Below are 25,829 nucleotides of genomic sequence, written 5' to 3'. Positions count from 1 at the left end.
GTAGAAAGTCAGCAGGAGCCAGGGACTCCTGCCTCTCCAACACTCAAATATTGCTGTTCTGCTGATTGACAGTCTCTTGCCTCTAGACAAGTACCTCTAAACTGAGTGCCGCTCGTGTCAGGAGACGGGAGATGTCATGTCTTAGAGAAATGGTGTCTCAGGTCACCATGTCACCCACCACAATACCTTGTGTGAGGCAAGGCAGTGCTTTTTGCTTCCTCTGAATTGCCTCTCCTGACCCACATCGCCCAGTCTACGGCTTGTGCTGGTCCCAGTTTGTCAGTCCCTGGCACCCATCCATGCTCCTGAACCCTGGGCTTTCTCCTCGACGGCTGGCAGAACTGCTTGAGAGCTAGCAGCTTCATTGCCATCTAGTGGCTTTTGAGCACAAAAGCAAAGAGGAGTCAGAAAAGATGATTAAAGGTGGGAACAGCAGGGGAAAAAAAAGATCCCAAAACAAAACCCAGAATGGAAGGGTTATGAAGCCAATGGAGAGCTTCCCCGTTGTAATCTTGCCCATCTTTTTACTTTCACAGGCATGACCTAGTTAATATAATCATCTAATATTGCTAATATTGAATATTAATAAACAAGTATGAATTCGAGTATGCTTTTAGTATGGGGAAAACTGGTACTAAAAAAGGAACCTATACACAATCCTACTAGATTAGTCTATCATGGAGATAAAAAAGGATTTATAAATTGCATCTGTAATGAAGATTTTAATCTTTTTCATGATTTGGTTTAAGATTGGTTTTTCAGACAGAACAAAAAAAAGCAAACCAAGTACAGGAAAGAGAGGTCTTACAATATTCAGGTACTTTTTTATTAATTCTTAATTATATTTTTTTTTCAAATATCAAAGCAAAAAAAGCAAACCACAGCAAATCAGAGCAAGAGACTGCAAATCATGTTCTTGCCTCCAGCTTTGTTTTTAAAATCTCAAAAATAAGGACATTTGGCAACATATTGTGAAGTGCAGAATCTGAGAAGGCTCTTGGCAGTCCCACATTGGTGGGACTGGGTAAAGCACGTGAAAATAAATTTAGTGCATTAATAGGGCTGTAATCCTACAGACACTTGTACGTGTGTATAATCCCATTTCAATCAACAGAGCAGCAACTCTGCACAGAAATATTTACCTGTGGGTTGACAGGAGCAGGGCATTACTGAGCGTAAGAGGTTATTCACAGCTAGGCATGCCTGGAACACTGTTGCTGGTTTCTCTCGGTTTGGGGGCAAGGTTATGTGTGTTTGCCTGTAGGCCCATGCTTCTCTTAACTGCTAATCTATTGGGATTAGAGTTTATTTAAAGAAGATCTCCGGCTGGCTCCTTAGGCAGGGGTGGGACAGGAAATATCAGTTAAATATGCTTCAGCTAGACCTTGTAAGCAGTTCAATGAACAGGGAATTCAGCCTACCAGATTTAGCACTAATCCACACTAAGAGTTTCGCATCCACAGCTGTCCTGGTGAGCCCTCCAAGGGGCTTGATGAAATTGTTTCCTCGCATCGTGCTGCCATCTTTGATATAGAAACACAGTAAGAGAAAAATCACACCTTCTCACCACTACAGCTCCAGGAACGGATATTATTGTCACTAGTACGAATTACAGTTCAAGGTTATCTACAATGCATTTCAGAAAATAACTGGAGGAAAGATGTGAAGTATTTGAAGCGTTGCCTCCCAGAAGCACCTATAAGCCTGTTACCTATTAATATATTTCAGTGCCAATTCCCTGACCTGTCACATCTCTTGCTCTGCTGCCACTAATAAGAAAAAAAGCCATCAGTAGTTCATTTACCATAACAAATCAAGAAGGATTCTGCAGGTGTAGCTGCTGCAGCCACTGTCACAGCAGGAGGGAGAACTCCGACTTCATTCACTGAACCTGCTGTCTCACCAAAGAAGTCACTTCTCGTATGGCACGCTGGTACTTTTCTGAGGCTGCTTTAAACTCAGCCAGGTGCTTCTCGTAGCTTCTCACAGCTGCCAGAAGCTGGTTCCTCTCCACGGCTCCCAGGATGGCGTGGAGGATCATTTCAATGCCAAGCCCGAGAATAGTGATGCTGATTCCCCCGAGAACAGATGCCCCGATCTGCGCAAGGAGACTGACGAGCTTGCTCACAGTGAGAGTTATAAGATTGGAGCCAAGAAGTTTGATAGCTACCATCCCAGCTGTTGAAGTCGCTTCTCCAAGAACAATGGAAAAAACTTTATGAGCTATTGCAATTTTCTCCAACTCGGGCTCTTTGATGTCATACAGCTTCTGGTACAGCACAGGCTCCAGCTTTTCCTTCATGTCACTATCAATCTTCTGTACCTGATGCTGAATCTCACTCATCGCTTGAATGATAATGTCACAGTTCTCCTTGACAGTGCTGTGCTCTCTCATCTGAATGTGGGTAATGGTACAGCCCAGGTGTTCATTCAGCACTCCAGCCAGCTCATTTGTTGCACGGAAATTTGTGGACATGCAATCAAGCAATTCCTGGTGCAGATGGATCAGTTCTTGCCTTCTCTTGGGGTTATCTGGGTAAAGGAGGTCACTCAGCGCCATTCTTCAGAAATAGGCTACTTCAAGAGAGAAAAGAAATCTCTTACTCGTTCAACATCCATAACCCTAGCCCTTAAAGAGCAGTGAATTGTCCTTTGTCTCTGCCTCACTGGTTCTTTTTACACTCAGCAAGCCAAATCCCAGGGCATAGCTTCTAAATGTAGAAATCTTACTTCTTGTTTTCAATCTTTAGCCAAATGATTGGAAAAGGACCTTATGAGACATTGGACATACTCAGAGCAACAAAAACAGCTAACAAATATGTAATCAGCAGATTGGTAAAATGAGCATGGATCATTCTTCACCTGGGAAACTGAAGACTGTAGAAGCTGAACTAGTACACTAAACATTGGAACAATTTTATCTAATCAGCAAAATCTAAAATAAGCTGTGGAAATGAAAGGCCTATTCTAGACACACTTTTGTATCAGCCTATTTTCTTCAGTTAGTGACATGTAATTTTTCAACAACTATGATGACTGGTGGAGTGGGCACAGTCTGTAACTCCATAAGGGTGTTTTATACCAGTGTAGCTTATTTCTCCTCACATTCGAGAGAAAATGTTACTAATATTGGCAATCTGTGCTTATACTAATAAACTCACCCTTGGGAATTCACAGAGAATAGTAAAATTATCTATAACAAACCCATCCTAACCTATACCACCTTACACACACCTCCCACTGTGTTTCCTTCCCTGATGTTTAGCCCCCGTTCCCTCATTGTTTATTCACCTCCCTAACACTGTAATCGATTCCCCATTGTTTTTTTCACTCGTGAACACCAAGCAGCTGCCAACAGCCCCGTGATGTTCAGCATCCCGTGTAAGCACCGTGAGGTGCAGCAGGATGTCTGTGATGGCAGACTGCCTGCCTTGGAGCAGCACGCACCAGCTTGGAACCCCATTCCCTCCACAGCCAGGCTGTCCTGCATGGAGGTAATATCGGGAGGTGCTCACCAAGCTCCTAGGACACGACTGAACAGAATCTGGCCTTCCCTTACCACTGTACAGACCAGAGCATGAAATTTAAGTTCTGTGATTCCTCCACCCCAAACACTCCTGTCTAATCCTTGTGGTCACAATTCTTCTCTGAGCTGTTGCGGGTTTGCCAGCAAAAGGGCATATTTAATACATTTTTCTTCATCACCTGCATGTCAACATACAGAGTCCAAAGTAACTGAATTACCAGTGTTCATGGAGTTACTCCTTATCACTAAGCTTCTGTAACCAACTCTGTGCCACTTCGCTTTAACACATCACCAGCTGCAAAGTAAAAATGCTTTAGCACGATTTTGACTTAAATGCATATGTCTTTCTTTGCAACAGGGGCAAACTATGAATGAGTAGGATGACTAGTTTCTTTGTTGGTACTTACGTGTTCTTGGCCCTCTTATTGCAAATCTGGGCCACATTTATGCAGTGCTTTGCATTTTTCCAAGATAAACCTCTTCTTGCTGTTGGTGGCTACATATCAGAGTTACAGCTACTAAAAGTTATGTGTAGGGGACTGGCTAGATTTTCCTTCTTAAAAAGATAACTTTGTGTCATTTTGGTCCTTTGTAGTTCTTGCATTATCTGCTAATTGCAAACCATCTGACACTGACCCAGCTGTATTTTACTAAACACACCCTCCCCACAAGATCCCTGTAGTAAAACAGAATGATTTCAACAGTCCCCTAGCCAACTTTTAGTCTCAGTGTTGAAATACAAGCCAGTCTGAAGAGAATTGTCCCCACAGTATTTTGCACAGTACTGTACAATTCTTTCAGCAACTTACCTTGTAGCTCTGTCAAGAGAATAAACTCTTTAACACATCTTTCTTTTTCTTCAAGCTGGAGGGAGCAAAGTACATATACAGTAAAGGTTTATGATTTTCAGGAAACATAAAGCCATGTCAATGCAAGGTATGATTTCATATCAGTCCTGCCTCAGGGATGTTGCTGGCTTGCTCTCTGAGTCAGTGTGATATTAGATCATTTCTACTCCAGTGATGTTTTGTTGAAAGGTCATTTGGTTTTCCTTATTTGTAGAAACTGAGAATACAAAATGTTCTAACAGGAATAGCACTTCAACAAACATTTTATGTACTAGACAGGTGTGCAGGAGACTTTTAGCATCTCTTCGTTATGCATGAGTATTTCAGCTTCCTAGAACTGCTCTAGATTTTATGTCTCTTAATGCTAAAATTATCTTTTACTCTTCACATTAACACTTTTGCTAGTTTTTACATTTGCTTTCTAGAGTTAGGCAGGCCACATATATTTCCATATTTCTGACTATTTCTCCAGCTCCAGGGAGACTTTCTCCAGAAGTTTTTCTAATGAAACATTTAGACTGCCTACCTGATTTTGTCCGAGTGCTTCTGCAATCAGCTGAAATGTGTATGGGACAGTGATTTCATCCTCTTTTCCCTGTGTTCCTCTGGTGGTTTCCAGCAGCATGTGATGAGTTGGGGATCCAGAGGCTGGCCTTCAGCTGGGTCCTGTTGCCTGCCTGCTCATCATTAATTCCATTGTGTGATGTTTACCCAAATTCATCTTATTTTCTTCCTCCTTTCGCCTTCCTTCCAATTCTAACAGATTTCAGTTTATTTAATGCTAGTTCCCAATGGTTAGATCCTCCAAAGGCCTTCTGTTCCTGGAGGTAATAGGTACAGCACGAATCCTCCTGCCTACATCAAAGGTACCATCACAGGTACCTACAGCCATGGCTGAAAGGGAATGGTATTACTTGCCATTCTCAGAACTTAAAACATGTTGGACAGCACCGTTCATTCATACAGATACAGGATTAGGGTTTGTACTGGTATTTATAAATTTCTATTGTTTATAAGTATAAACAATAAACACCAAGGCTTGCAGCTATTCCTTGAAATACTGAATTGTTGCCACGACTGGTTTTGTACATCTGTGAATTATGAAAGAAAAGTTGAACAGTCCTGCACAAATAGAAAAACAAATACCAGACAGTGAAAACGGGCTTTGTCTGTCCCAGCAAGACAAGCTTGTACTTCTGCTTTCCTCCAAGCTAGACATCTTTCATGCTCTGATCCTCAGAAAGAAGGACCTGCTGCCCACCAGGCTCTGGTCATGAATGCTGCCTCCCCAGTAGAAAATGGATGAGTTCTCAGGTGAAAGTAAAAGATCAAGCATAAGATGATGTTTTGGTTTGTGTGGCGGGGTTTTGGTAGCGGAAGAGGGGCTGCAGGGCGGCTCCTGCGAGAAGCTGCTAGAAGCTTCCCCGGCTCCTAGTTGGACCTGCCTCTGGCCATGGCTGACCCAATCAGCAATGGTGGTAATGCCTGTGGGATAACATCTTTAAGAAGGGGAACCTGCAGTGGGGGAGGAGGTTGGAATGCGAGAGAAACCCCTCTGCAGATACCGAGGTCAGTGAGGAAGGAGGGGAGGAGGAGGGGATGCCCCCGCAGCCCGCGGCGAGGCGGCAGGCTGTCCCCCCCAGCCCACGGAGGGGAGCGGGGGAGCGGATGCCCACCCGCAGCCCGGGGAGAGAGGAGCCCATGCCGGAGCAGGGGGTGGATGCCCCACAAGATGGCCGCCGCTCCCTGGGGAAGCCCACGCTGGAGCAGGCTGTGCCTGAAGGACTGCAGCCCGCGGAAGGGACCCATGTTGGAGCAGTTCGGGAAGAACTGTCTCCCTTGGGAGGGACCCCACACGGGAGCAGGGGACAAGTGCGGAGTCCTCCTCCCCCTGAGGAGGAAGGAGCTGCAGAGACAAGGTGGGATGAACTGACCCCAGCCCCGTTCCCCGTCCCCCTGCGCTGCTGGAGGGGAGGAGGAGGAGACAACTGGGAGTGGAGCCTGGGAAGGAGGGAGGGGTGGGGGGAAGGCGTTCTAAGGTTTGGTTTTGCTTCCTAATATCTTTATTTTTATTTGATTGGTAGTAAATTAAATTGATTTTGTTTCCTCCCCAAGTTGAGTCGGTCTTTTGCCCGTGACCATCATTGGTGAGTGATCCCTCCCTGTCCTGGTCTTGACCCATGAGCGTTTCTTTATATTTTCTCCTCCTCATCCCGAGGGGGAGGAGTAAGCGAGTGGCTTTGTGGTGCTTTGTTGCCGGCTGGGCTGAAACCAGGACAAATGAGTACTCTGCAATTGCCAGTTTGTTTTCCCCTGAAAGCTGACCTATTGTATTTGAGCCAGAGTACCAAACTCTCCTTGTTTTCAGAGCTGTAGGCATGAGATGAGCTGAGAGAGAACACTAATGATTTAACTATTACATTTCTGCAGTCCTCAATTAGTTGTGACTCCTGTTCTTAACTGAGAATACCATGTAGTCCTAAAATACTTCTTCCAATATTGGACTGAATTGAATTGATCAGGCTGGCAGCTGCCTCTGTGTCACATTCTGTAGGCTGGAAACTGATTTCAGGTCTTCAAGGTTTGCAGTGTATGCAAATTCTTCCCTTCTAGAGTCTCTATTATTTGGAACATGACAGAAGATCATTTAAACAATACACAAGCAGTTTTGTTCCTACTTTACTCTGGGTCATTGTTTGCTAGGACTCCCATAAATTTACCAATAAACACCAAAAGGCAAGAATGATTCACTTACACTACTTCCACTGCTCCTCAGATTGCATGCTGAAGGTCAGAGTCATACTTCCTGCAGTAAAGATACTTGCAGCTGTTTACACCATATTGTGCTGGCCTGCTTGGTAAGATCCCTGCAAAGGCTGACAAAGAGCTTTTTCTGTGTTTTCTTCTAACTAATGGCTTGGGGAGGGTGGGTCAGGTGGGTTGATAATTTGTGATATTAGTTTCGGAAATGTAACATTCTAGCTGAACATATATCCAGTTTTATTCCCCTGTGTCTTCTGGTTTTCCTCTGTTTCAGAGTCGGACCCCACTCCAGAAATGTTAGCCCTCCTTGGTTTTACGAGCGATAAAGAAAGGCTGGTCAGGGCCTGCCAGAATCTGCATGACTTAGTGTACATCTATGTCTCTTCAATCAACACAATATTCCGACTCCTCAATGCTCATCTTGGCACCAACTTCTCCATAATGTCAGTAAAAGAAAACTTCAGCATTAAAGAGAACCTGCAGCTCCTGGTCAGTGCTTTGAAGGAGATGCAAGCCACTGTGGAAGCAAAAGACAAAGATGTACAGGAAATCATCGGCCACAGTTTGCATGCTAAGTTTGCTGGTCCCATCACCTCCCTGCAGGACAAGATCACTGCAGTAAAGGAACTTCATGAGAATTATAAGGGAGTTGTAGAACGTATCATGGGTGTACTCATTGCAGTGATGTTGAAACATGACAATTTCCCTGACACAGTAGAGTCTGCTGTTCATCAGTTATTGAGTTCACCTGCCTTATCCCTCCAAGTATCAGAACTTCTCATGGACTATACTGATATTGTGAAGACGCTGCAACAAAATGAGACACCAAGTACCACAGAAAGCAGCCCCTCCTCGAGTGGAACATCACAACATCTCGGGCTTCCCTTCCTACCCTCCCCCTCTTCACTTCTTGTTTTCCTACAGGCTATCCTTGGAGGACACAGATCCACAGATAAAAGCCTGAAAATAGCAGCTGACTACTTAGAGGAGGCTTTCAGGGTGCTGAAGCCACCTTGTGAAGCATTCCAAACCTTTGTTAAAATGGTTGAAGCCTGCATTCCAGTGACAACAGATAAGCAGCAAGAGACATAAATGTGCTGATGTGTCAGAAATTCATCTTGATTCCTGTAATTCTTACATAGGAAAGAGTTTAAGCATGTTTGAACACACGTACAAGGGTATCTGCAGCGGCTGCTTCTGGTCTTTTCATCTTTTTTGAAATCTGGGCTTAGTATCTTTGAACATTTAGGGGGCAAAATCAAGTTCTGACAACTTATTATTTGAAATCACTAGTAAACCAAGAGCAACAAGAAAGTAACATGAAATATAGATAGAAAACAAGCCAATAGTAAAATAGCTCTGTATTAAATCTGATTTAGCTGCCTGGGCAAGCATGTCTCAGGATTTCAGGGACAGTAGTTCAGTTTCACAGAACATGGTACTAGGTTTTAGATGATTAGAGGGTGGCCTCTGCCATTACAGATGCCTAAATCTGACACACAAGAGGCTGAGCCTCAAAATCCTCCATTTAATCTGCTAAAACCTGAATACATCCAAATTCCTGAAATGCCTACCTTTCTAATGTTAATATTTCTCATGTGCCTAAATTCTGCATTCCTTGCCACAGGATTTCCAAAGGAATTGCAGCACGAAGCTTATATGGAGTTGCTCCGAGAGTCGAGCAGTTCACACAGGTGCTTTTGGCTGTCCTTACTTCTGACTAACCAGCTGATGGGCAACTTGTGCAGTCCTCATGTTCACATCTTGTTCGGATAGATTACTTGTAGCTTACTGTTTTGCACGGGGGATGGTGAGTACAGAACTCCGGCGTCCTGCCAAGATCTGAAAGCTGGGGTCATTTGTGAAATGTGTCAGTGAGTTTCAGTTCAATGATTTGGTGACTCCACTGCAAAGTTAAATCGCCATGGCTGGTCTCCTTGGACCAGGGAGATAACCACTCTGACTGTAGCCTCAGCCCAGGGCTGCTGTCAGTGGGGGTGAGGGACGGGGGGCGGAGAAGCAAGCAAGGCATGTTGGAAAGGGGAATTGCAGGCAGAAAATGTTTCTTATCATTTCCACACTTACTTTTTGGAGATGGGAGAACCTCATAGCTGTTCTGGCTTGAGTCTCTAAGGCTCCAGAACTGCTAAATGAACTCATAAAGTGAAGGGAGTCTATAGCTAAATCAGAAGTTCCAGTTCCAATTTGCGATGTTCATTCAGCCTCCAGCATTAGACATTGAGGACCAGCGAAGTAGAAAGGCAGGTAAATGAATTTCAGTCACATCCAACACCCAAGAAGACAGCAGTGGGCCCCACAGGCCCTCCTTCGTTTCAGTGTGAAATGACCGGCATGTATTCATCAGCCACTAGAGTACTGTTATGAACACAGGATCTGCCTGACTTTTTCAGAAAAAATGCTGAAGTCAGACATGAAAGCTGAAGACAGGCCTGACAAGTGTTGTGATCCTCTGCTGCTAAGTTCATGTCTCAAGGCAGCTTCATGCTTCTGTCCCCCGTGTGCGAGATGCTGACAGTCAGGTTGAGATGAGAGCTATGGCTTTGGCGCAGGAGGTCATGCAGCAGGGAAAGACCACCGTGCAGCAGCCACTGACTTTACTGTCCCCTGGGACCCTGCGCTCAAAGGAGATATGCAAGGCTGCACACTTACCCGCTCAACTTTACCACCATGGTGCCTTTTGCATCCCACAGACAGACTCTTTCTCACTAAAAATAAAGCTACTAAGAGATCTGTAAAGAGTCCAAAGTCCGTGTGTGTCTTTCCTGAATGCCTAAGGGAAAAGCTGCCTACAGTGAAGGGTGTCACTGCTCTGCTCGTCAGAAAGGCTGTGGATAACTGCCCTCCTACCCGAATGGGTCCAGGGAACGCGGGTTTTGATAAATGAGGGTGAATGTTCCAATCTCAGCTGGAGAGGTGCAGCTGAAAGCAAAGGGAGGATTGAAACTTCTGTAACAACAGGAACTGCAGAGACTCATTTCCTGTGAATTATTCTTGCCCCCTGTTCCAGTGTATATATCTAGATGCAGCCAGAGAATCAGTTGTTGTGGGCCAAGCACAGGAAAACTCCAACTATGCTAGGAAGAACAGCAGAGGCGAGGGCAGTGGAACCGCTGTTCTTGCTTCTTGAAGCTGAAAGAAAGTCAAGAGAGCAGTCATTTAGACCCCTTTTGGCTGCCTAAAACTTCCTGCACTTGCTAACACAGCCTTTGCCCAGAAGAGCCATTTCCTCAAATCTACCTACTACTTTGGCTCAGGTCCAGGCACAAACTCTCACTCCTGAATGATTATTTTGTGCTTAAAGGTTGCATTGACACACTATTGCTCAGAGAGACGAAAGCAAGAGTCTGTACTGGTGGTGGACTCACAGAAGGACAGGGCTGTGGAACAGGCTCAGTGAGGTCTTCAGTACAACAGTTATCTATGGAGCCAGGACACTACAGTGTGTGCTTTGCCAAAGGATACCTTTCATCCCTTCTGCCACAGGAGAGAACACACAACTAAAGCAGCAATAGTTTTGTCCTGAGGCTTGAAGCGTGGCAGCCTTGCAAGCCACCAGAATAAATATCTGAATTCAAGCTGCCTTCAGATCTCATCTGCCCTTGCTGTAGGAATGCTGGGGACCCACATGCCTGTGTCCTGTGAGCTCCTTGCAGTGGCAGATGGGATAAATGGAAGCTGCAAAGAATCCTGAGACCTGCTATGTATCAGGGGGATTCATCTTCAGGCAGCTGTGGGGTGCTCCCAGGTTTCATGACAAACGGATGAAAACTGGTTCATGTGCCTCTTGCAGGCAAACACGGCGGGGAAGCTACAGATTTGGCCGTGAGTGTTGCCCCATGTAGGTGCAGCTGGGGAGGGCTGCTTGGGGTGCTTGGGACCGGACTGTTCTGCACCCCCCGCATGAAGGGCTGTGTACAATACCTGCCACCAGCTGGCACTGGTACTTGCTGTAGTTCCCCACGGAATGCAGATGCAGCCGGTTACCGTGCTGTGTCCGAAAGAAGCTTTTGACGAGGAATATCTCGTAAGGGGGAATGAGGACTTCCTTCTCGGATGTGTAGTAAGAAAAGCCTTGCACAGCTGCTCCCAGGCAAGTTGTCACCGTGAACAAAGTTTCATTCCCAAACTTCCGAGCTTCGTTCCAGAGGTGGGAGGTGGAAGTGAAACGGCCAAATCGCACCCTGCTACCTACCATGGCCTCGATATATAAATCTTTCACACCCCTGTGCACCCGGTAGCACTTACGTTTCCCCATGCTCTCCTTGCTGCTCTGCCATTGCTTCATTATCTGGATAGCAGTCGTCAGGTAAAAGTGAAAATATTTGAAACTGAAGTTGTGTCTGTAGTACTCTGGAGAGCTTCCTGCTGTAGAAGTGGCCCAGTTCAGCTGAGAGTGCAGGGAAGAGTTCATGGTGTAAGCCATGAGGACTATGGCATGGCTCTCATGCATCTCCCTCAGGAGACCTACAGGGCTTTTTAATAAAGCTTCCTGAGCCTTCTTCCAGAGACTCAAATAGTACTTGTTAGCAGCTATTTCCTTCTGGAAATAGTCTCCTCGCTCCAGTTCTTCCATCACCTGCTCTCTGCAGCCCAGGTACTGGTCATCAAAGGAATGCAGAGCCATATCCATCATGAGGTGGGACACAGCCTGCAACATAAAAGCAAAGGAAGATTAGCATCAGAAGTGTGGACGTTTTGTGTACCTCTACGGATGCAAACCAGGTTTTTCCCTACCCTCTTCTTGCTCCTTTGTCATTACTGGCAGAGCAAGCACAGCAGGTAGGCATCTTTGACAAGCCCTTCCTGAGCAACCTCAGGTTATTGTCCAAGCCGCACCTGAGGCATATGCCAGCTAGGATACCAGAGTTCTTCTTTTATGTGGATTAGTAGCTTTAAAATCTTCAGGAGAGTTTGCTCTTCAGAGGGTGGGGGTCTAAAGTCTGTAGGACAGACCCATGGTCCATTTATTTCAATATTGTGCTCATGATTAATAAGTGGTTTTGAAGAGAGAAAGAATAAGCAAAACAATGTGCGCAAGGCAGTGCAGCCTGAACACATCTCATGGGTGAATTTCTTCCTCCTGTCTCGTCATACCTCTTGGACATGTTTTAGCTCCAGAGAATGGTGTTCAGTACTACAATACAGTAGCACTGTGCCAAAACTTTTGTTCACCCAGTTTGTCTTACTGAGGCCAGCAGGGCTTGTCATGTAAATAAACATTAAACACATGAGTAGGGATTTACACAAATGGGTGCTGTAACAGGAAAATAACCTCTAATATACCCTATCTATGAAATGGCACACTGTGTTGGTTTTGGCTGGGATAAAGTTAATTTTCTTCATAGTAGCTGCTATGGGGCTGTGTTTTGGATTTGTGCTGGAAACAGTGTTGGTAATTAAGGGATGTTTTCGTTACTGCTGAGCAGTGCTTACAGAGTCAAAGCCTTTTCTGCTTCTCACCCCACCCCAGCAGCGAGCAGGCTGGGGGGGCACAAGGAGTTGGGGGGGGGGACACAGCCGGGACAGCTGACCCTGACTGACCCAAGGGATATTCCAGACCATAGGACGTCATGCTCAGCATATAGACCAGGGGGAAGGAGGAGGAAGGGGTGACGTTTGGAGTTACAGCATTTGTCTTCCCAAGTCACCATTTCACATGATGGAGCCCTGCTTTCCTGGGGATGGCTGAACACCTGCCTGCCCATGGGAAGTGGGGAATGAATTCCTTGGTTTCCTTTTTTGCATGTGCAGCTTTTGCTTTACCTCTGAAACTGTCTTTATCTCAACCCATGAGTTTTCTCACTTTTACCCTTCTGATTCTCTCCCCCATCCCACCGTGGGGGGGAGTGAGTGAGCGGCTGTGTGGGGCTTAGTTGCTGGCTGGGGTTAAACCATGACACACACTAATTATCTGTTTCTAGCATTTCTAATTAATAAAAACCTTGTGTAATAAGACCTAAGAAACACTCTGAGTTATGACATTGTTCTTTCTGCTTTTTGATCTCCTAGTAGACTAGTCAAGTACTGTAGTCAGTTGATAGTTGAATTCTACATGTAGATATTCTCATCATCTCAAATATTCGACCTAGATGCATAACCAAATTGATACCTTTATTAACCCCTCAAGTTATACTGGCCCATAAACTATACAGAGATGCAGTTTATTTCTCCTTGATACCATACTTTCTTTGAGACAAAGCTAAAAGGCAGCCACAAATAATAGAGCAATATTGTCACTGTCTATCCAAAAACACACTGCTTTTGTCAGAGCCTCGACTGAGACTGGCTGGAAAAGGAGAGGGACAATTCCGTGAGACGTACTCACAAACACACCCTGGGAAACTACCTGGCTCCAAACAAGAGGAAATTTCCAACCAAGTAGTTAAAAGGAATTAGGACAGGTAAGCAGTTGAACAGAGCAACTGAAAGCAGAAGAGTTTAAGCTGAACCCAGAGCTCCTTAAAGAATATGTTTCAAATGCAAAAAAAAAAAAAAAAAAAAAGATTTTCTCAGTAGGATGAGCAATTTCACATAAAGAACAATGTTTACCCCTTCTTACCAGCCTTTGCATGGAGATCAGCAACAGAAGGTTGGCCAGCAGCACTGGCATCCTAGAGTCCACCCAAGACACTGTAAAGAACATTGAGCTCAAGTAGAGGTCATTTACATCTGTTTCTTTCCCTTTTTTCTTGAACTGGAAAATTCTGCTGTTTGTAATTTGCACTCAGGTTTTGCTGACAATTCTTCAACCAAAGAACATTCACCAGATTCTTACAGCAATTCAGAGGTTGTTAATCAAACCAAACAGACAGTTTACTGGTAGAAGTGTGCCCACAATCCATAAGGAAGGGTCTGATTGCACCAACTCCCACTGGTTAGATGTGCTTCACCTTGATCATTCTCTTAATTCCAAGGTATCTGGTGTTCTTCTTGCAAAGGGAGGAAAACCCTGGCTCGGAGAAGTCTAAGGCGGTTCTCTCCTGAGGAGTGATGTGTCAGGATGAGGTAGAGAGCACTCCCTGGTCAAGAGCTTAAAAAGCCCTTTTAAAGAAGTGCAGAATTCTGATAAAGCCAACACAGAAATGCCGGGTAGGTTGGGATCCCATCTGGAAGCAGAGATAACATAACTGTCCTCCTCCTTACCTCCCTCTGGTTTCTAATAATCTGCTGCCAATCCTACCCTTCCACCACTGCAGAGTGGCACTGTTGTTGAACTGTTTACATTGGGTATACCCAGAATGAGTGTGTCAATACAGATTCTATACTGAGACTAACCCCTCTCTAGTAGCTGCTTTCCAGTCACCCTTCCAAATAACGGCAGTGAGTGACTCACCTGCAAAGCCCCATGGCCTCTGATAACTCTTCTGCATGGAAAAAAGAGCCAAGACAAGGTGTCAGGGCCTTGTTCTGACTACAGAGAAGTGAAATCCATTTTCCATTGCCTGCCAGTGATAGGCTGGGTGAGTGGGGGCACCTGCAGACACGGTGCGGTTCCCTGAGAAAAGAGATGTTTGTGCAGCTGCTTGGATTCTGTGGACAGAGAGCATTTGCCAAGTATTGCTGAAACAGAGTGAGAGATGACATAAAGGTCTCATACGGGGTTGCTTTCAAAGTGATCTATTACACTGCACCAGCTAATGCTGCTGACAGTATCTGCAGCCACTGGTGATATGAGATGATGGCATGAAGGCTGATGCAAAGTGATAAATGCAGCCTATCTACTTCTTCTTGGAATTGCTCTATCATCTTGGGCTGTATTTCAGAAAGTGGTTCTTCAGCCTCTAAAAGTGACTCCACAGAAGGGCTTGTGACTTTATTCAAAGGCATCTCCTCTCCTGTTTGTGTAGAGATAAAAAGGAGCTGAACTGTGACAGGCTCCAATGGGAACTTGACGATCGGAATGACCAGCCCCACTAAAATGTCAATTCAGCTGCATATAATCCAGTTGCAGATTATGTCCCTATTTTTCCCTTCTGGCCTCTTAGTGTGTGTTGTAGGATGAAGTGAACGAGGAAGAAAGCCCACTCGCTTGCATTTGCATTTTCAAATGCTTGAAAAGCAACGTAGTGTATTATTAAATGCAATAAATGCAATGGCCATAAGATGGCAGCAGAGGATTTTTAGTGGTACTTGAATCTGCATTAACCGGGCGAAAATCGAGTCCCCCCATTCCCGCATTCAGTTTGTAACGTGTTTTGTGCGCTCAGATCCCCAGAGGTCGTACTGACTTCAGCCCATATAGAGATCTGGTAGCCCAGAGCAGATGACATGATTGAGATCTTCGTGTGCAACTTCCCTGAAAAAAATATTTACTGAAAGGAAGAGAAAAATATAAAACTAACAGAAAGATGCAAATATAGACAGGAAGCTTCATTTTCTTTTTGTACCAACAATTCTATACAAGAACAACAACAACCTCCCCAACTTGTTAGTATGGCAGATATTAGGATTTCACTAATCTCTCTAGTATTTTTTCCAGCAAAACTTTCACTGCTTTCAATGAGCCCTTTGTTCATTTTTATTAGATGGCTTTCAGAGAGAATTTTGCTGGGAGCAGTGAAGCCCCATCAGTTTATGCCAATAGGAGAACCCGTCCCAGGTATTTGACCAAGACAAGCAGACGTACTTATTGACTGTCTTCTCCTTGGCCAAGGTCAGCATAGCCAGTGAAAGTCACAGCAGCTTGCCAAAAGAGAGATGCTCACGCTCACACTGGCATCTCTGGGCTTAACCCGTGTCCTTACTTGAGGGCAAGGTCCTTCAGAGCACTGCTGGACTCAGTAGGTGGTGAATCGGGCAGAGCCTTGCCCTCCTCTCCCTCACTGCCACCACGTACTGGGACCCTGACCTGAGTTTCAGTGTGGTCACTTCGGATTCACACTGGGGCACAGGAGGGGAGACGGAAGCCTCACGCACCTGGATCCTGCTCTTCAAGGTTCATAAAAGCAGGCTTTATCTTCTAGGCATCCCTAACCGCAGATGGAGGTTGTACAGAGGAACAGAGAGAAGCAGCACACCAACCTGCTTTACATAAGCAGTATTTATTGCAGTCAGCAGCTGGGGATGGCTGCACCAGCTTACATGCAACCAGAGAGATCCATTCCGTCTTTCTCAGTCTCCTGAAGGTCAGCAGTGCCTGTCCTTGGAGACAGGATCTGCCATCTACCTCTCAGGGAAGAAAAGCTGACAGAGCACATCAAGGGAGGTGCTGCAGAAAGTTGCTAAGGTATAATATTCATAGCCGAGGACAGAATGAAGTAGTGCAGAGGGAAGAGGATATGTATATAAATACACACACTTTTATATATATATATATATAAGCATGAAAGAGATACAAGTTGCCTTGAATAAACCAAATGCTAATCCAACTTCAATCCATCCTTGAGCTGATTTTGGTTTTATTTCATGAAGTTTCTTGCTTTTTTTCTTTGCTTTTTTTGGAGCTGTTTAGACACTTTTACCTTCAAGTATCAGTGCTAAAGCATTGGAGAGGAACAGATTATTTTTTTTTGTTCTGCTTGGGTATATTCAGTTTCACCAGAAACCAATTTTAATAAAAACAAGACATTTCCAAGGTACTTTTTACAGACACTCACTGAGTGCAGCATACAAATGGAAGAGCTCATCTAAAAGGACTCCTTAAACACACCTTTGGGGATTTATCTATTGTTGCTATACAGGCAAATTTTGTGACAGAATAATCAGCAGAGTGTTCCAGAACCTGATTTCTGGCTATGTAATAGTATTTCCACAATTCTGTCTTTACAAAATGATCCTACACTGGCACATATTTAGGGTAATTATACTGCCTGAAAATACCGAACTTTCCCAGTCACTGTACCAGGAGGCAGCCGTTCTGCCTTCTTCCCAGTGAGCATCCCAGGATCAGATCCATCACTTTTACACATGTTGTGATATTCTCATTCTATAATACTGCTGCATTTTGTACAAGAGGACAAAAGGTCCTGTTACGTTTCTAAGGCATGCGTTGATTTTCTTGAGAGGAATCACAGTCTTTTCACCTACTGCATCATGGGGATTCAAATGGAAGGAGGTAAGACAGATTCTTCTCAACCATTTCTAGTGAAACTCAAAATACCACAAAAGATGACTGAAGAGAAACATTTTTGATGAAAGGAAGAAAGCTAACGCAAGCTCAATAAGTAGGATAATTATTGCCTTGGTGTTCCAGCTGGCTAGGGAGACAACGGAAGGAGGGCCCAGTCTAGATGTTTTTCTTCCCTCCTTCCCACCCACAACCTCCTTTCTCTTGGGGGGTTGAGAGTGGTCCCAAGCAAAATGAACCCAGTGACCGTCCCATGTTCAGTATCTCCTAAAGAAATGGTTGTAGGCCATGGAAAATCCTATTTGGTCAGAGAGATAGTCACAGGGCGGGTAGTTTTCACAACGCTCATGCATCTGCTCCATTGGATTTTTGTAATACTCAAGGTACCTGGAGGAGACAGAGAGAGAGATGCCATTCTGCAGATTCAGTTGATGCAGCTGGAGAGGTTTCACACCTGTGACACTAACCTGAGAAGAGTGATTCCCCAGGGTGCCCCAACAGGGGACTTCTCATGGTAAGTTAAACATCTACTTACGTGGGCATAGACTGCTTGATTAATGCTGGGAAAAGTTGGAACTGAACCCACCTTAAAACAATTGCTCTTGAGGTTTTATCATCAAAGGAGACCACAGAAGCAGTTAGTGCTGGGGGGTTTTGTCCCCAATCTCATTCCCCAACTACCCAATAACCTTTGTTGTTGTTGTTGTTGTTGTTGTTGTTATTTATTACCTGGTTACCTTTATTTGCTCCCAGTTTCTGCTCACTCTCCTGCTAGCTACTACTTTGCTTTAGCTTAAGGAGTTTCCTCTAATCATCTTCACTTCTGTTGTTGACCACAACACTGTCCCCACTCAGCTTTTCTTTTGTCAGGCTAAGCAAGCCCAAGTCTTTTAGTCCCAGCTATATGCTCTGGATGCCCTTCTCAGCTCCTGTCCCAGGTTTGGTTAATCTTCCCTGATGATTGTACGCAATGCTACAGGAGAAGTCCCACTGGTATCTCATTAATTGTTATTTTATTTCTGTATGGTATATACCCTGCAGCACCCTTAATTCCATTTGTTGCATCCATATTTCCAGACTAACCTTACCTCACAGTCAAATAATACCCTGAGCTGTCTGCCTACCTCAGTCCTTCCTGATTAATGCTTATAGCAGAAGCTACTTTTATGATGCCTCACCTGTAAGGGGGTAGTCAGTACAGCCAGTAGAGTTGCTACTACTGACTTTCATCTTGGTTTTAATCACTGCAGGTTTCAACATCACCCAGTTCCTCTGCTACAATATTCTGATCCTCTCTTCCAGAGATGGGGCATCCCAATCTTCTATTATCTAAAAAACAATATTACCCTTCCAGTACAAAGGTGGACTGAGCAAAAATTCTTTTTGCACAGGCCTACCTGAGATGGTGGCTTAACAACCTCTTCCAGGAAATATATGAAGAACATTCTTGGATGACCTCAAATTTCTCCAAATGTTTATAGCTAGGATTTCTGCAAATCTTTGTGCCTAGGATTTCTGCACAAATGGATGTAGGATCTACAGCTTCAGAAAGAACAGCCATTCTGACCGATCCTCATCCCCGCAACAGAGCTCTGCTTCCTTTCTAGGGAGCCAGAGGCAGTGACCAAGGCTCTGTGATGCTCATTATCCTGGAAACTGGCTCTGATGACCCTGCAGGTTAGAGCGGCTTCTAACTGGATTCCTGGTGTCCCCATGGCTAGCCCAGACAGCTAGTACTGTCCTCCTGCCTGGGAGGAATATCAGAGTCCAGCTATGAGCTCTCAAAAGGATATTTATGAAAAAAGAACTATTTGTCTATCAATAAGTGTCTCCTACAGCCTTTTTGCTTCAACAGGTGAAGGTAGTAACATAGATGTGCAACAAATTAATGCCTTGTCATACCCTCTTGCCTTCCCACCCCCTCTTCAGAACAGGTCCAGAGTCCAGCTCTCAGCCTGACTCGTGAGTTGTTACCGTTCATACAGGCTGGATCTCTTCTGCCTCTTCACAAAGGCATTGGCAACTTCTTTTGTAATCTTGATGCCTACCAAGAGAGGACACAGCAGGTTAGAGCTGCAGGGCCATGGTCTGTGAAAAACAGAGACCAGTCTAGCCTCTGAAAATGGACAGTCTACTCTCTCTACTAGCAGATAGCTGCCACGAACCATCCTAACTGCCCATTCATCTCTCCTCACCCCACTGTCCACTCAAGCCCATCAGCTGGACTCCCTCCTCACTCCAACCTGCACATCTACATGGAGCAAGGGCTCTTCAGGCATAAGGTCCATTCCCTTATCGCACAGCATGATGAGTCCACAGCAAATGTGCAGAAGACAAAGTCATGACAGCATAAAATATGAATAAGGAGAAAATGAAGGGAATGGCACCCTCTCTCCCCAGCCTGCTTAATTTCAGATTCTTGGCTTCCTCTCTATATTTTGACTTAGATGGAGGGTGATGTGGGATACTGGACACCAGGCCTTAAAATTGCCTCTAATGAACCATAAGCAACAGGCGGTACATGAAAATACTGATGCTCACATGTGCAGAGTTCCATGAAAGGTGAAGGGTATAAAATAATGCCAGTAAACATCTCCCAGGGAGACATACACCCAGGAGGTGCGAAGATCCTGGTGTTCAGGACTTGGAGAACATGAGAGGTCTTTCTGCCATGACAGCATCAGCCCCTGCTCTTCACTAACACACCGTGTCAGCGCAGTTGCTTAATTGCTCCCTTGGATTTGTGGTTGTGCAAACACTGGGGTGCTGTGGAGAACCCCACAAACAGCAGGCAGAGCCACTTCGCTCCCCAGCCCCGGCCACGGTTTGGCACCGGCTCGCTCCGTGGGACGGACCCGCACCAGCCGAGGTGTGCGCAGATGCCGGCACACCAGCGACACGGGCAGCGGTGCACCAATACGCGTTTCGGCAGGGAAACTGGCTAACTGGTGCTGGCGCTGGGGGAAAAGAAGTTTCTAAGACTGCTGTCTGTGGGGAGACAGTGGGGTTAGTGCCCTTCCCTCGTCATCGTGGGGTGTCTGACTGCGTTTCTGTTTGGCAGGTGAGAGGTGCCCCCTCTCTAGCAAGCTGGGGTTTAGTCTGGATCAAAATACCAGCTACACAGAAACTGCCAGTTAATGAGCTGTCAGAAATCAGCACCTTTCCCTGAACGCTCTTTTTTTTTTTCTCTTTCCCAATCTGTGTTTGTATTGGCTCACTGGAGAAATACCAGCTTTCATGCTCCTCAGCAGCAATGTTATCCTTTAAGGTGTGAGAAGGAGAGACAGGGGAGAACGAAAGCGATTTTCCATACAGATTTCTGCCAGGATCAGCTTCCTGCAAAAGCTGTGGACATCCCGAAGTGTGTACAAATCCCCATGTCGCAGGTGACCTGACAGGAGGGACTGCAGCCCTCAGGAGCAGCCAAGGCAGGCGCTTGCTTTCAGGCTCTCCAGGTTGTGGGATTTGGCAGGGATGTCACGTCCTGTTGCCGTGCGGCACCAAAACCTTTCTGCTCTGTGATCCTGCACATCAGGATCACTGCTCAGCAGACACAAAAGCCCCGTGCCTGGAGGCCCTGGGGCACATTCTGCTCTCTGAACAGCCTGGGGACACAGCAGTCACTTTGGATATCTTTCTGAGGCCAGCTCAGAGGAGCGAGGAGACCGGCCGTGTTGCTCCACACAAACCACCCTGTTTCACAGAGGGGCAGATGCATCCAGCTGCCAATAACCCGCAGGGCTCACGTCTTGCCTGGAGGCTGCTGGAGGGTTGTGGAGGTGCAGGCTATGCCCGCAGCGATGCGAGGCTGCGGGCGCGGGGACGCTGACCTCCCCGGTGCCTCCGACCCCCGTGGCTGTGAAAAGCAGCCCCCCTGTTTGCGGCAGGTGCTCCTGCACCTCGGGGACTGCAGCGCCGAGGGAGCAAAAAGGAGCAGCGTGGTTCGCGTTCACTCCTCGAACGTGGCAAAGCGGAGAAAGGAGGCGGATGGGGAAGAATGGAGCTGAGCGTCAGTCACTGCGATATACTCACTGGCAGCGCTGGGAGATCCTGAGGGGTCTTTGGGATCTGGAAGACAGACAGAAAGGAGCTAGGTTGAGACCTCCTGTGCTCCACTCTGTAACTGAATCCCTCTGCCTGCTGCCTGCGTCCAGCTCCCCACACTTTCCCAGAAAGTCTGTGCCTCCCAAAAAGCATTTTATTAACACCCACCATTTAGATAGACTTCACCACCACAGCAGAATTCGCCCATTATGCCTGGGCTTGTTTCATTTCAACTTCTTCTGAGCCAGATAAGACAATAAACATATAACCACTGTGGAAGGTGGAGGAAGACCTTCCTCCTTCTCCCTCCCCACCCTTGCTAAGAGCAGGGACAGCTAGAGCTATGGGACCATTTGAGCAAAATCCCAAATTCGGAGAGAACCTGAAGACAGCTGAGCATCTCCTCTATCTTTGGAAAGTGAGGTTTCCTTAGCTCTGGGGAGAAATCACAACCCATTGATAGGGAAGAGAAATAGGGCCAAAAATTAGGAACTACTCTGTCCTCTCAGCTTTCTGCCTCAGGGTTGAGGTACCTGGCTCACCAGCCCTCCCAAGAGGAATTTACACACTGTATTTCTGTGTGTATTTCTTAATCCTTAATGCTCCCTGCACACACCCAAGGAAAGCGTCCTCTAAGAGAAATGGAAGGTCTCCTAATCTTGGCTCTCCCACACTGCCTTATTTCACGTTTTTTTCTTCCACTCTTTCACAATACTTTTTTCAACAGTGTCAGTTCCACCCAAGTCACCAGATATTTGGCATAAGTGTATTTATGGGCAGAGAGAGGACTCCAGAGACCAAAAAAATAGAAACCGTGCTTAAACAAAACTTTGTGTGAAAAGGGTTGTGTGTCATTCTATTTTTAAGCAATGTATTCCTTGGATTTAAAAAAAAAAAAAAAAAAAAGGAAAATTAGAAGTTACTCCAAGGCCATTAAGCATTCTAAAACATAATAATGACTCAAAAAAAAGCAGATATATACTCAAGAGTGAAAAAGTAAGAAAAAGGCTGACAGAAGGAAAACGCTGATTAAACAAAACATATTTGACAGTACTGAATCATGACATACCTGATGCCAAGGACTGAACGAAATTTAACTCTGAATGAGATAATACAGGAAAAGACAGAGCTCTCTCCTGCTCAGCCTCTCTTTTGCTGCTGTAAAGGGAAAATACTTGTTTTTCTGATCTTCCCCCCTTTCCCTCTCTCTTCATCAGTGATGGAGCTGCCACTACATGATGTCTTCATCATGAAGTCACCATTGCTAAATCACCTTCAAATGTGATGTGCTCTTATTTCAGTGGGACAACTCCCTTTTTTTTAACCACCAACAGAAGGCTTTTTTTTCTCCAGAAGTTCTCCACATCCCACATTTCCCTGCAGGTGAAGGCTTGACTGGGTGCCTGTCTCTGTGATCCTACAGCCCTCCAGGGCTGGCAGGCACAAAATCCCTCTCCCTGTGGTCGACACAAATCTGCCTGCAGCTCAACCCTCTTACTCAAAAGTGAGCACCCAGCATACCTTTGCCAGTTCACCTAAATGCTAAACCGGTTCAATACTTAAACATATTAAAATATTTGAATTCTCTGCTGCAATTCAGTGGTGCAGTTGGGGGGGGGTTGAGCAGAGGAAGCAAGTGCCCAGCAAGACACGAGGCAGTTTATCCCCACTGTGCAATGACCAGCGGTGTTCCTCCTCCTCCCGAATCTCTGCGTCTCTCCCAGACTGAAGCTGCAGGGCTGAGCACCGCTCCCGCGAGCCGTCCCGGGAAGACGTCCCCTTACCTTTCTCACAAGAGCAGAGAGCTGCCAGGACCAGAGTCACCATCAGCGGTGCCAGCAGACTCCTCATGTCTTCTTTGGCTGCCCTGGTCTCCCTAACCTCAGAGCTTTCCTGGAGGTTACTGAAGTTCTCCAGAGCTTGCTTTTGGGCAGTGGTTTATATCCTGTGATCGCCTGGAGAGATCGGGGCTCTGGCTTGTGTTCCTGTGTCTGAGATCCAAAACAAAGCCCGTCCTTTGGGCCAGGAGATGTTGGGTCCTGGCAGGCATTTTCACATCCATCTCAGGACTTGTGGCATTTCCAGATTTTACATGAGGTTTTGAATGGGAGTGGTGAAGAAAAACAACTGGAATAAAAAATCAGTTTTATTATGAACATGAAAGTCATTCAGCTTCGTGCCAGAAAGCCAGGGGAGAGACTAGCACACCCTGAAGCAGAGCAGCTCTTTTCGTGTGATGGGGCTCTCTCGTGAGGAAAAGCAAATGAGACAGAACCCAGTGGTGACCCTTCCCCCCCCACCCCAACCTAACACATTGCCCTGAAGGTAAAGAAACCTATAAAACAATTTGCATAGGGCAAACACACAGTAGATTTTTGCTTCAGGCAGTTTCACCAAACCACTTTGGAGAGCTGAGATTTTTATACTGTTGGGAACTTTGGTAGTTAGTTTGAGGGAGGGTCTTTCTTCTTTCTTCCTGGAAATATTCCTAGTTTGGAAGCTTTAGTTTGGCTTCTACTGTCAAAAAATCAAATAAACCTTTGGACTCCAAAAGTGTTTTATTCTTCAGGACTTGGGTGGCATACTTGGTATGTCAAGAGCCCTGCATGGGCTCTGCTACAGCCTATCGACCAACAACCCCACACTCCCCAAACCCACCATCCAAGTTCCCAAAGCCATGTCCCACAAAGAGCATATGGGTCACATCTTCCTCCACCTCACATCCAGTGCTCGTCAGCCCCACGTGCAGGGGACATGTCCAAGGGTTACAAATTAAAGCTTAAAAGGGCAGTCAGAGCCATTAGGGATTTTGCCAATCCTTAGAAACACTGTCTTTTAGCTTAGAGAAATTTCAGCATTTGGGGGGGGGAGTTTAACTTTTCTACAGTCCAGGAAAGACTGAATATACATACTAACAACTTCCAGCAAAAGTATCTTAAACAGCAACAATTTAAAAACAAATAAATATCTAAAAATAATAGGTATTCTAGGAAAGTTATGCTTCCAAAAGAATACTTGAAAGAATATAAATACACAATTCTAGTAATCCAAACAGTTTTACTTCTCTTCCTAACTTTTCTCAAGCTTTCTAACCAGCACGTAGTCTCTTAAACATGTTTGGTTATTGCTTACACTAACGAAATCCCACACAAATCTCTGGTATTATTTATTATTTATATTGGTAAACTGGAGGTTGGCATCGCGAGATATTTCTGGACACAGACCCAGACAGCACTAGCCCTGTGCCTTCTGTTTTGGTAATGTCACAGTGTCAAGTCAAACCCAGACACTGCAGACTTGTTGACTTTAGGGTATGAAAGTTTTGCTGCGGTTGGTGATCATAAGATCCACCTACTTGGGAACATGCAGAACAAGCGTGGGTGCAAATATACCTAATCCCTATGGCTATTTTCCCTTAAACCCATTTATCTCTGACTTTTTCCTTTGGACAAAACTTCAGCAACTGTCAAGGTGGAGTTTCCTATCGGAATTGTTTTCAATAAATAAATCATATTTCTTTCCAAAAGTTCAACTTCCAAGCTGGCAAAGCCTTGAAGCATATTTTGGAGGAAGATGCTCGTTTATAATGTGACAGGTAGATTTGGCTCTAGGCTTAATTTCACAGATTAGTCAACAATTCGATACTTTATACCTCACAGCCTTTGATAGCGTGCCATGCATCTTTCCCACTTCTATAATTCGCAGGTGCCTGTGGAAGCCTGGAGATGCAAATATTGAAACCAGCCATGCTGAGCTGAGATAGAAGATGTTACGTCTCCTACACACTCCACACCAAGGAGTGTCCGAGCTGCCGACCAGCCCAGAGCAGCACTGAATTCTGCTGCCTCTTGACCCCGGGACAGGCTCTGCGAGGTGCCCTGGGGCTGGTGACAACGCTCAGCAACCTGTGCACGGGGTCAGGCCACATCTTGGTTTCAAATGAGTTATGAACAGTAAACCGAAATTGTTCTAGGTGAACAAAGTTGGGCTTGACCCCAAACACTGGGTTTCTTTGATTTATGTGCCACCTGGAGCCCCTCTTCACCTTTGGTTTCTGCAGCTTTCTAGCACTAACCAGAATCATTCCAGGTGGAAGTAAGGGCATGAAAGGGGATTCCAAAAGGAAATGTGAGTAAAGTCTATACCACACACTCCTTTCTACAGGAGCACCCTGCATCAAGGCCTGAGGGTAGCTGGATACACAAGATGCAATTTACAGGCTTTTTCTGTCACTAACTCTTGCCCTAACTTTGTTTTTAAGATTAAACAGCACCTTCTGAATTTTGTTTCCCCAGCTGAGGAAAGATTATAGATTTAATTTTCAAAAAGTGCATCTCACCCTGCCTTCTGAACACCATACCATTTTAAGATGTCTTAACACTGGGAACTGAAATTTGCCAGTGACCTCTAAAAGAAGCACTTGTACAGCCTGGAACAAAAACACTGTAGATCCTTTCAAACTCATGTGATTGCAAGGTAGTGACTTTTTTCCATAATCCGCATCAGATTCTATGATAAGCCTAGCTTCTTCATGGAAAATTGCACACACACACACACAAAA

At 45.4% G+C, this 25,829-nt stretch overlaps 3 protein-coding genes across 4 annotated transcripts; all 3 read right to left on the bottom strand.

The window, feature by feature from the left end:
• Nucleotides 1–711: 711 nt before the first annotated feature.
• SMCO3 (single-pass membrane protein with coiled-coil domains 3) lies at nt 712–8,749 on the bottom strand. Of its 2 annotated transcripts, XM_010569202.1 has the most exons (5): nt 8,712–8,749; nt 4,901–5,859; nt 4,336–4,390; nt 3,292–3,484; nt 712–2,577 (listed from the first exon to the last, which is right to left on the bottom strand). In XM_010569202.1, exon 5 carries the CDS (start codon nt 2,558–2,560, stop codon nt 1,883–1,885), a length of 678 nt encoding a protein of 225 aa, XP_010567504.1. In that variant the 5' UTR covers nt 2,561–2,577; nt 3,292–3,484; nt 4,336–4,390; nt 4,901–5,859; nt 8,712–8,749; the 3' UTR covers nt 712–1,882. The 2 variants fall into 2 exon arrangements, with proteins under 2 accessions (XP_010567504.1, XP_010567503.1); XM_010569201.1 differs by lacking the exon at nt 3,292–3,484 and having other exon boundaries at nt 713–2,577.
• A 1,425-nt stretch (nt 8,750–10,174) lies between these two features.
• Nucleotides 10,175–14,182, bottom strand: ART4 (ADP-ribosyltransferase 4 (Dombrock blood group)). Its single transcript, XM_010569203.1, has 3 exons — nt 13,718–14,182; nt 11,080–11,806; nt 10,175–10,287 (listed from the first exon to the last, which is right to left on the bottom strand). The coding sequence occupies exons 1-3, from the start codon at nt 13,799–13,801 to the stop codon at nt 10,193–10,195; spliced, it is 906 nt and encodes a 301-aa protein (XP_010567505.1). The 5' UTR covers nt 13,802–14,182; the 3' UTR covers nt 10,175–10,192.
• Nucleotides 14,183–17,481: 3,299 nt separating this feature from the next.
• LOC104832822 (osteocalcin-like) lies at nt 17,482–23,119 on the bottom strand. Its single transcript, XM_010569200.1, has 4 exons — nt 23,053–23,119; nt 21,257–21,292; nt 19,199–19,268; nt 17,482–17,611 (listed from the first exon to the last, which is right to left on the bottom strand). The coding sequence occupies exons 1-4, from the start codon at nt 23,117–23,119 to the stop codon at nt 17,482–17,484; spliced, it is 303 nt and encodes a 100-aa protein (XP_010567502.1).
• Nucleotides 23,120–25,829: the final 2,710 nt, after the last annotated feature.

This window comes from Haliaeetus leucocephalus, unplaced genomic scaffold, assembly GCF_000737465.1.
Source record: "Haliaeetus leucocephalus isolate CR32 unplaced genomic scaffold, Haliaeetus_leucocephalus-4.0 Scaffold264, whole genome shotgun sequence".
Lineage (NCBI taxonomy): Eukaryota > Metazoa > Chordata > Aves > Accipitriformes > Accipitridae > Haliaeetus > Haliaeetus leucocephalus.
This window is presented reverse-complemented; position numbering and strand designations above follow the sequence as displayed.

Excerpts from the sequence above, each read along its gene's own strand:
- SMCO3 (XM_010569202.1), bottom strand. The coding sequence starts at position 2,560 with ATGGCGCTGAGTGACCTCCTTTACCCAGATAACCCCAAGAGAAGGCAA.
- ART4 (XM_010569203.1), bottom strand. The coding sequence starts at position 13,801 with ATGTTCTTTACAGTGTCTTGGGTGGACTCTAGGATGCCAGTGCTGCTG. Across the intron at positions 11,807-13,717 it reads TGATCTCCATGCAAAGGCTG|GCTGTGTCCCACCTCATGAT; the intron begins GTAAGAAGGGGT and ends TTTATGTTGCAG. Across the intron at positions 10,288-11,079 it reads CCAGTGCCAGCTGGTGGCAG|CTTCAAGAAGCAAGAACAGC; the intron begins GTATTGTACACA and ends ACTTTCTTTCAG.
- LOC104832822 (XM_010569200.1), bottom strand. The coding sequence starts at position 23,119 with ATGAGGAGTCTGCTGGCACCGCTGATGGTGACTCTGGTCCTGGCAGCT. Across the intron at positions 21,293-23,052 it reads TCTCTGCTCTTGTGAGAAAG|ATCCCAAAGACCCCTCAGGA; the intron begins GTAAGGGGACGT and ends TCTGTCTTCCAG. Across the intron at positions 19,269-21,256 it reads AGGATCTCCCAGCGCTGCCA|GCATCAAGATTACAAAAGAA; the intron begins GTGAGTATATCG and ends CTCTCTTGGTAG.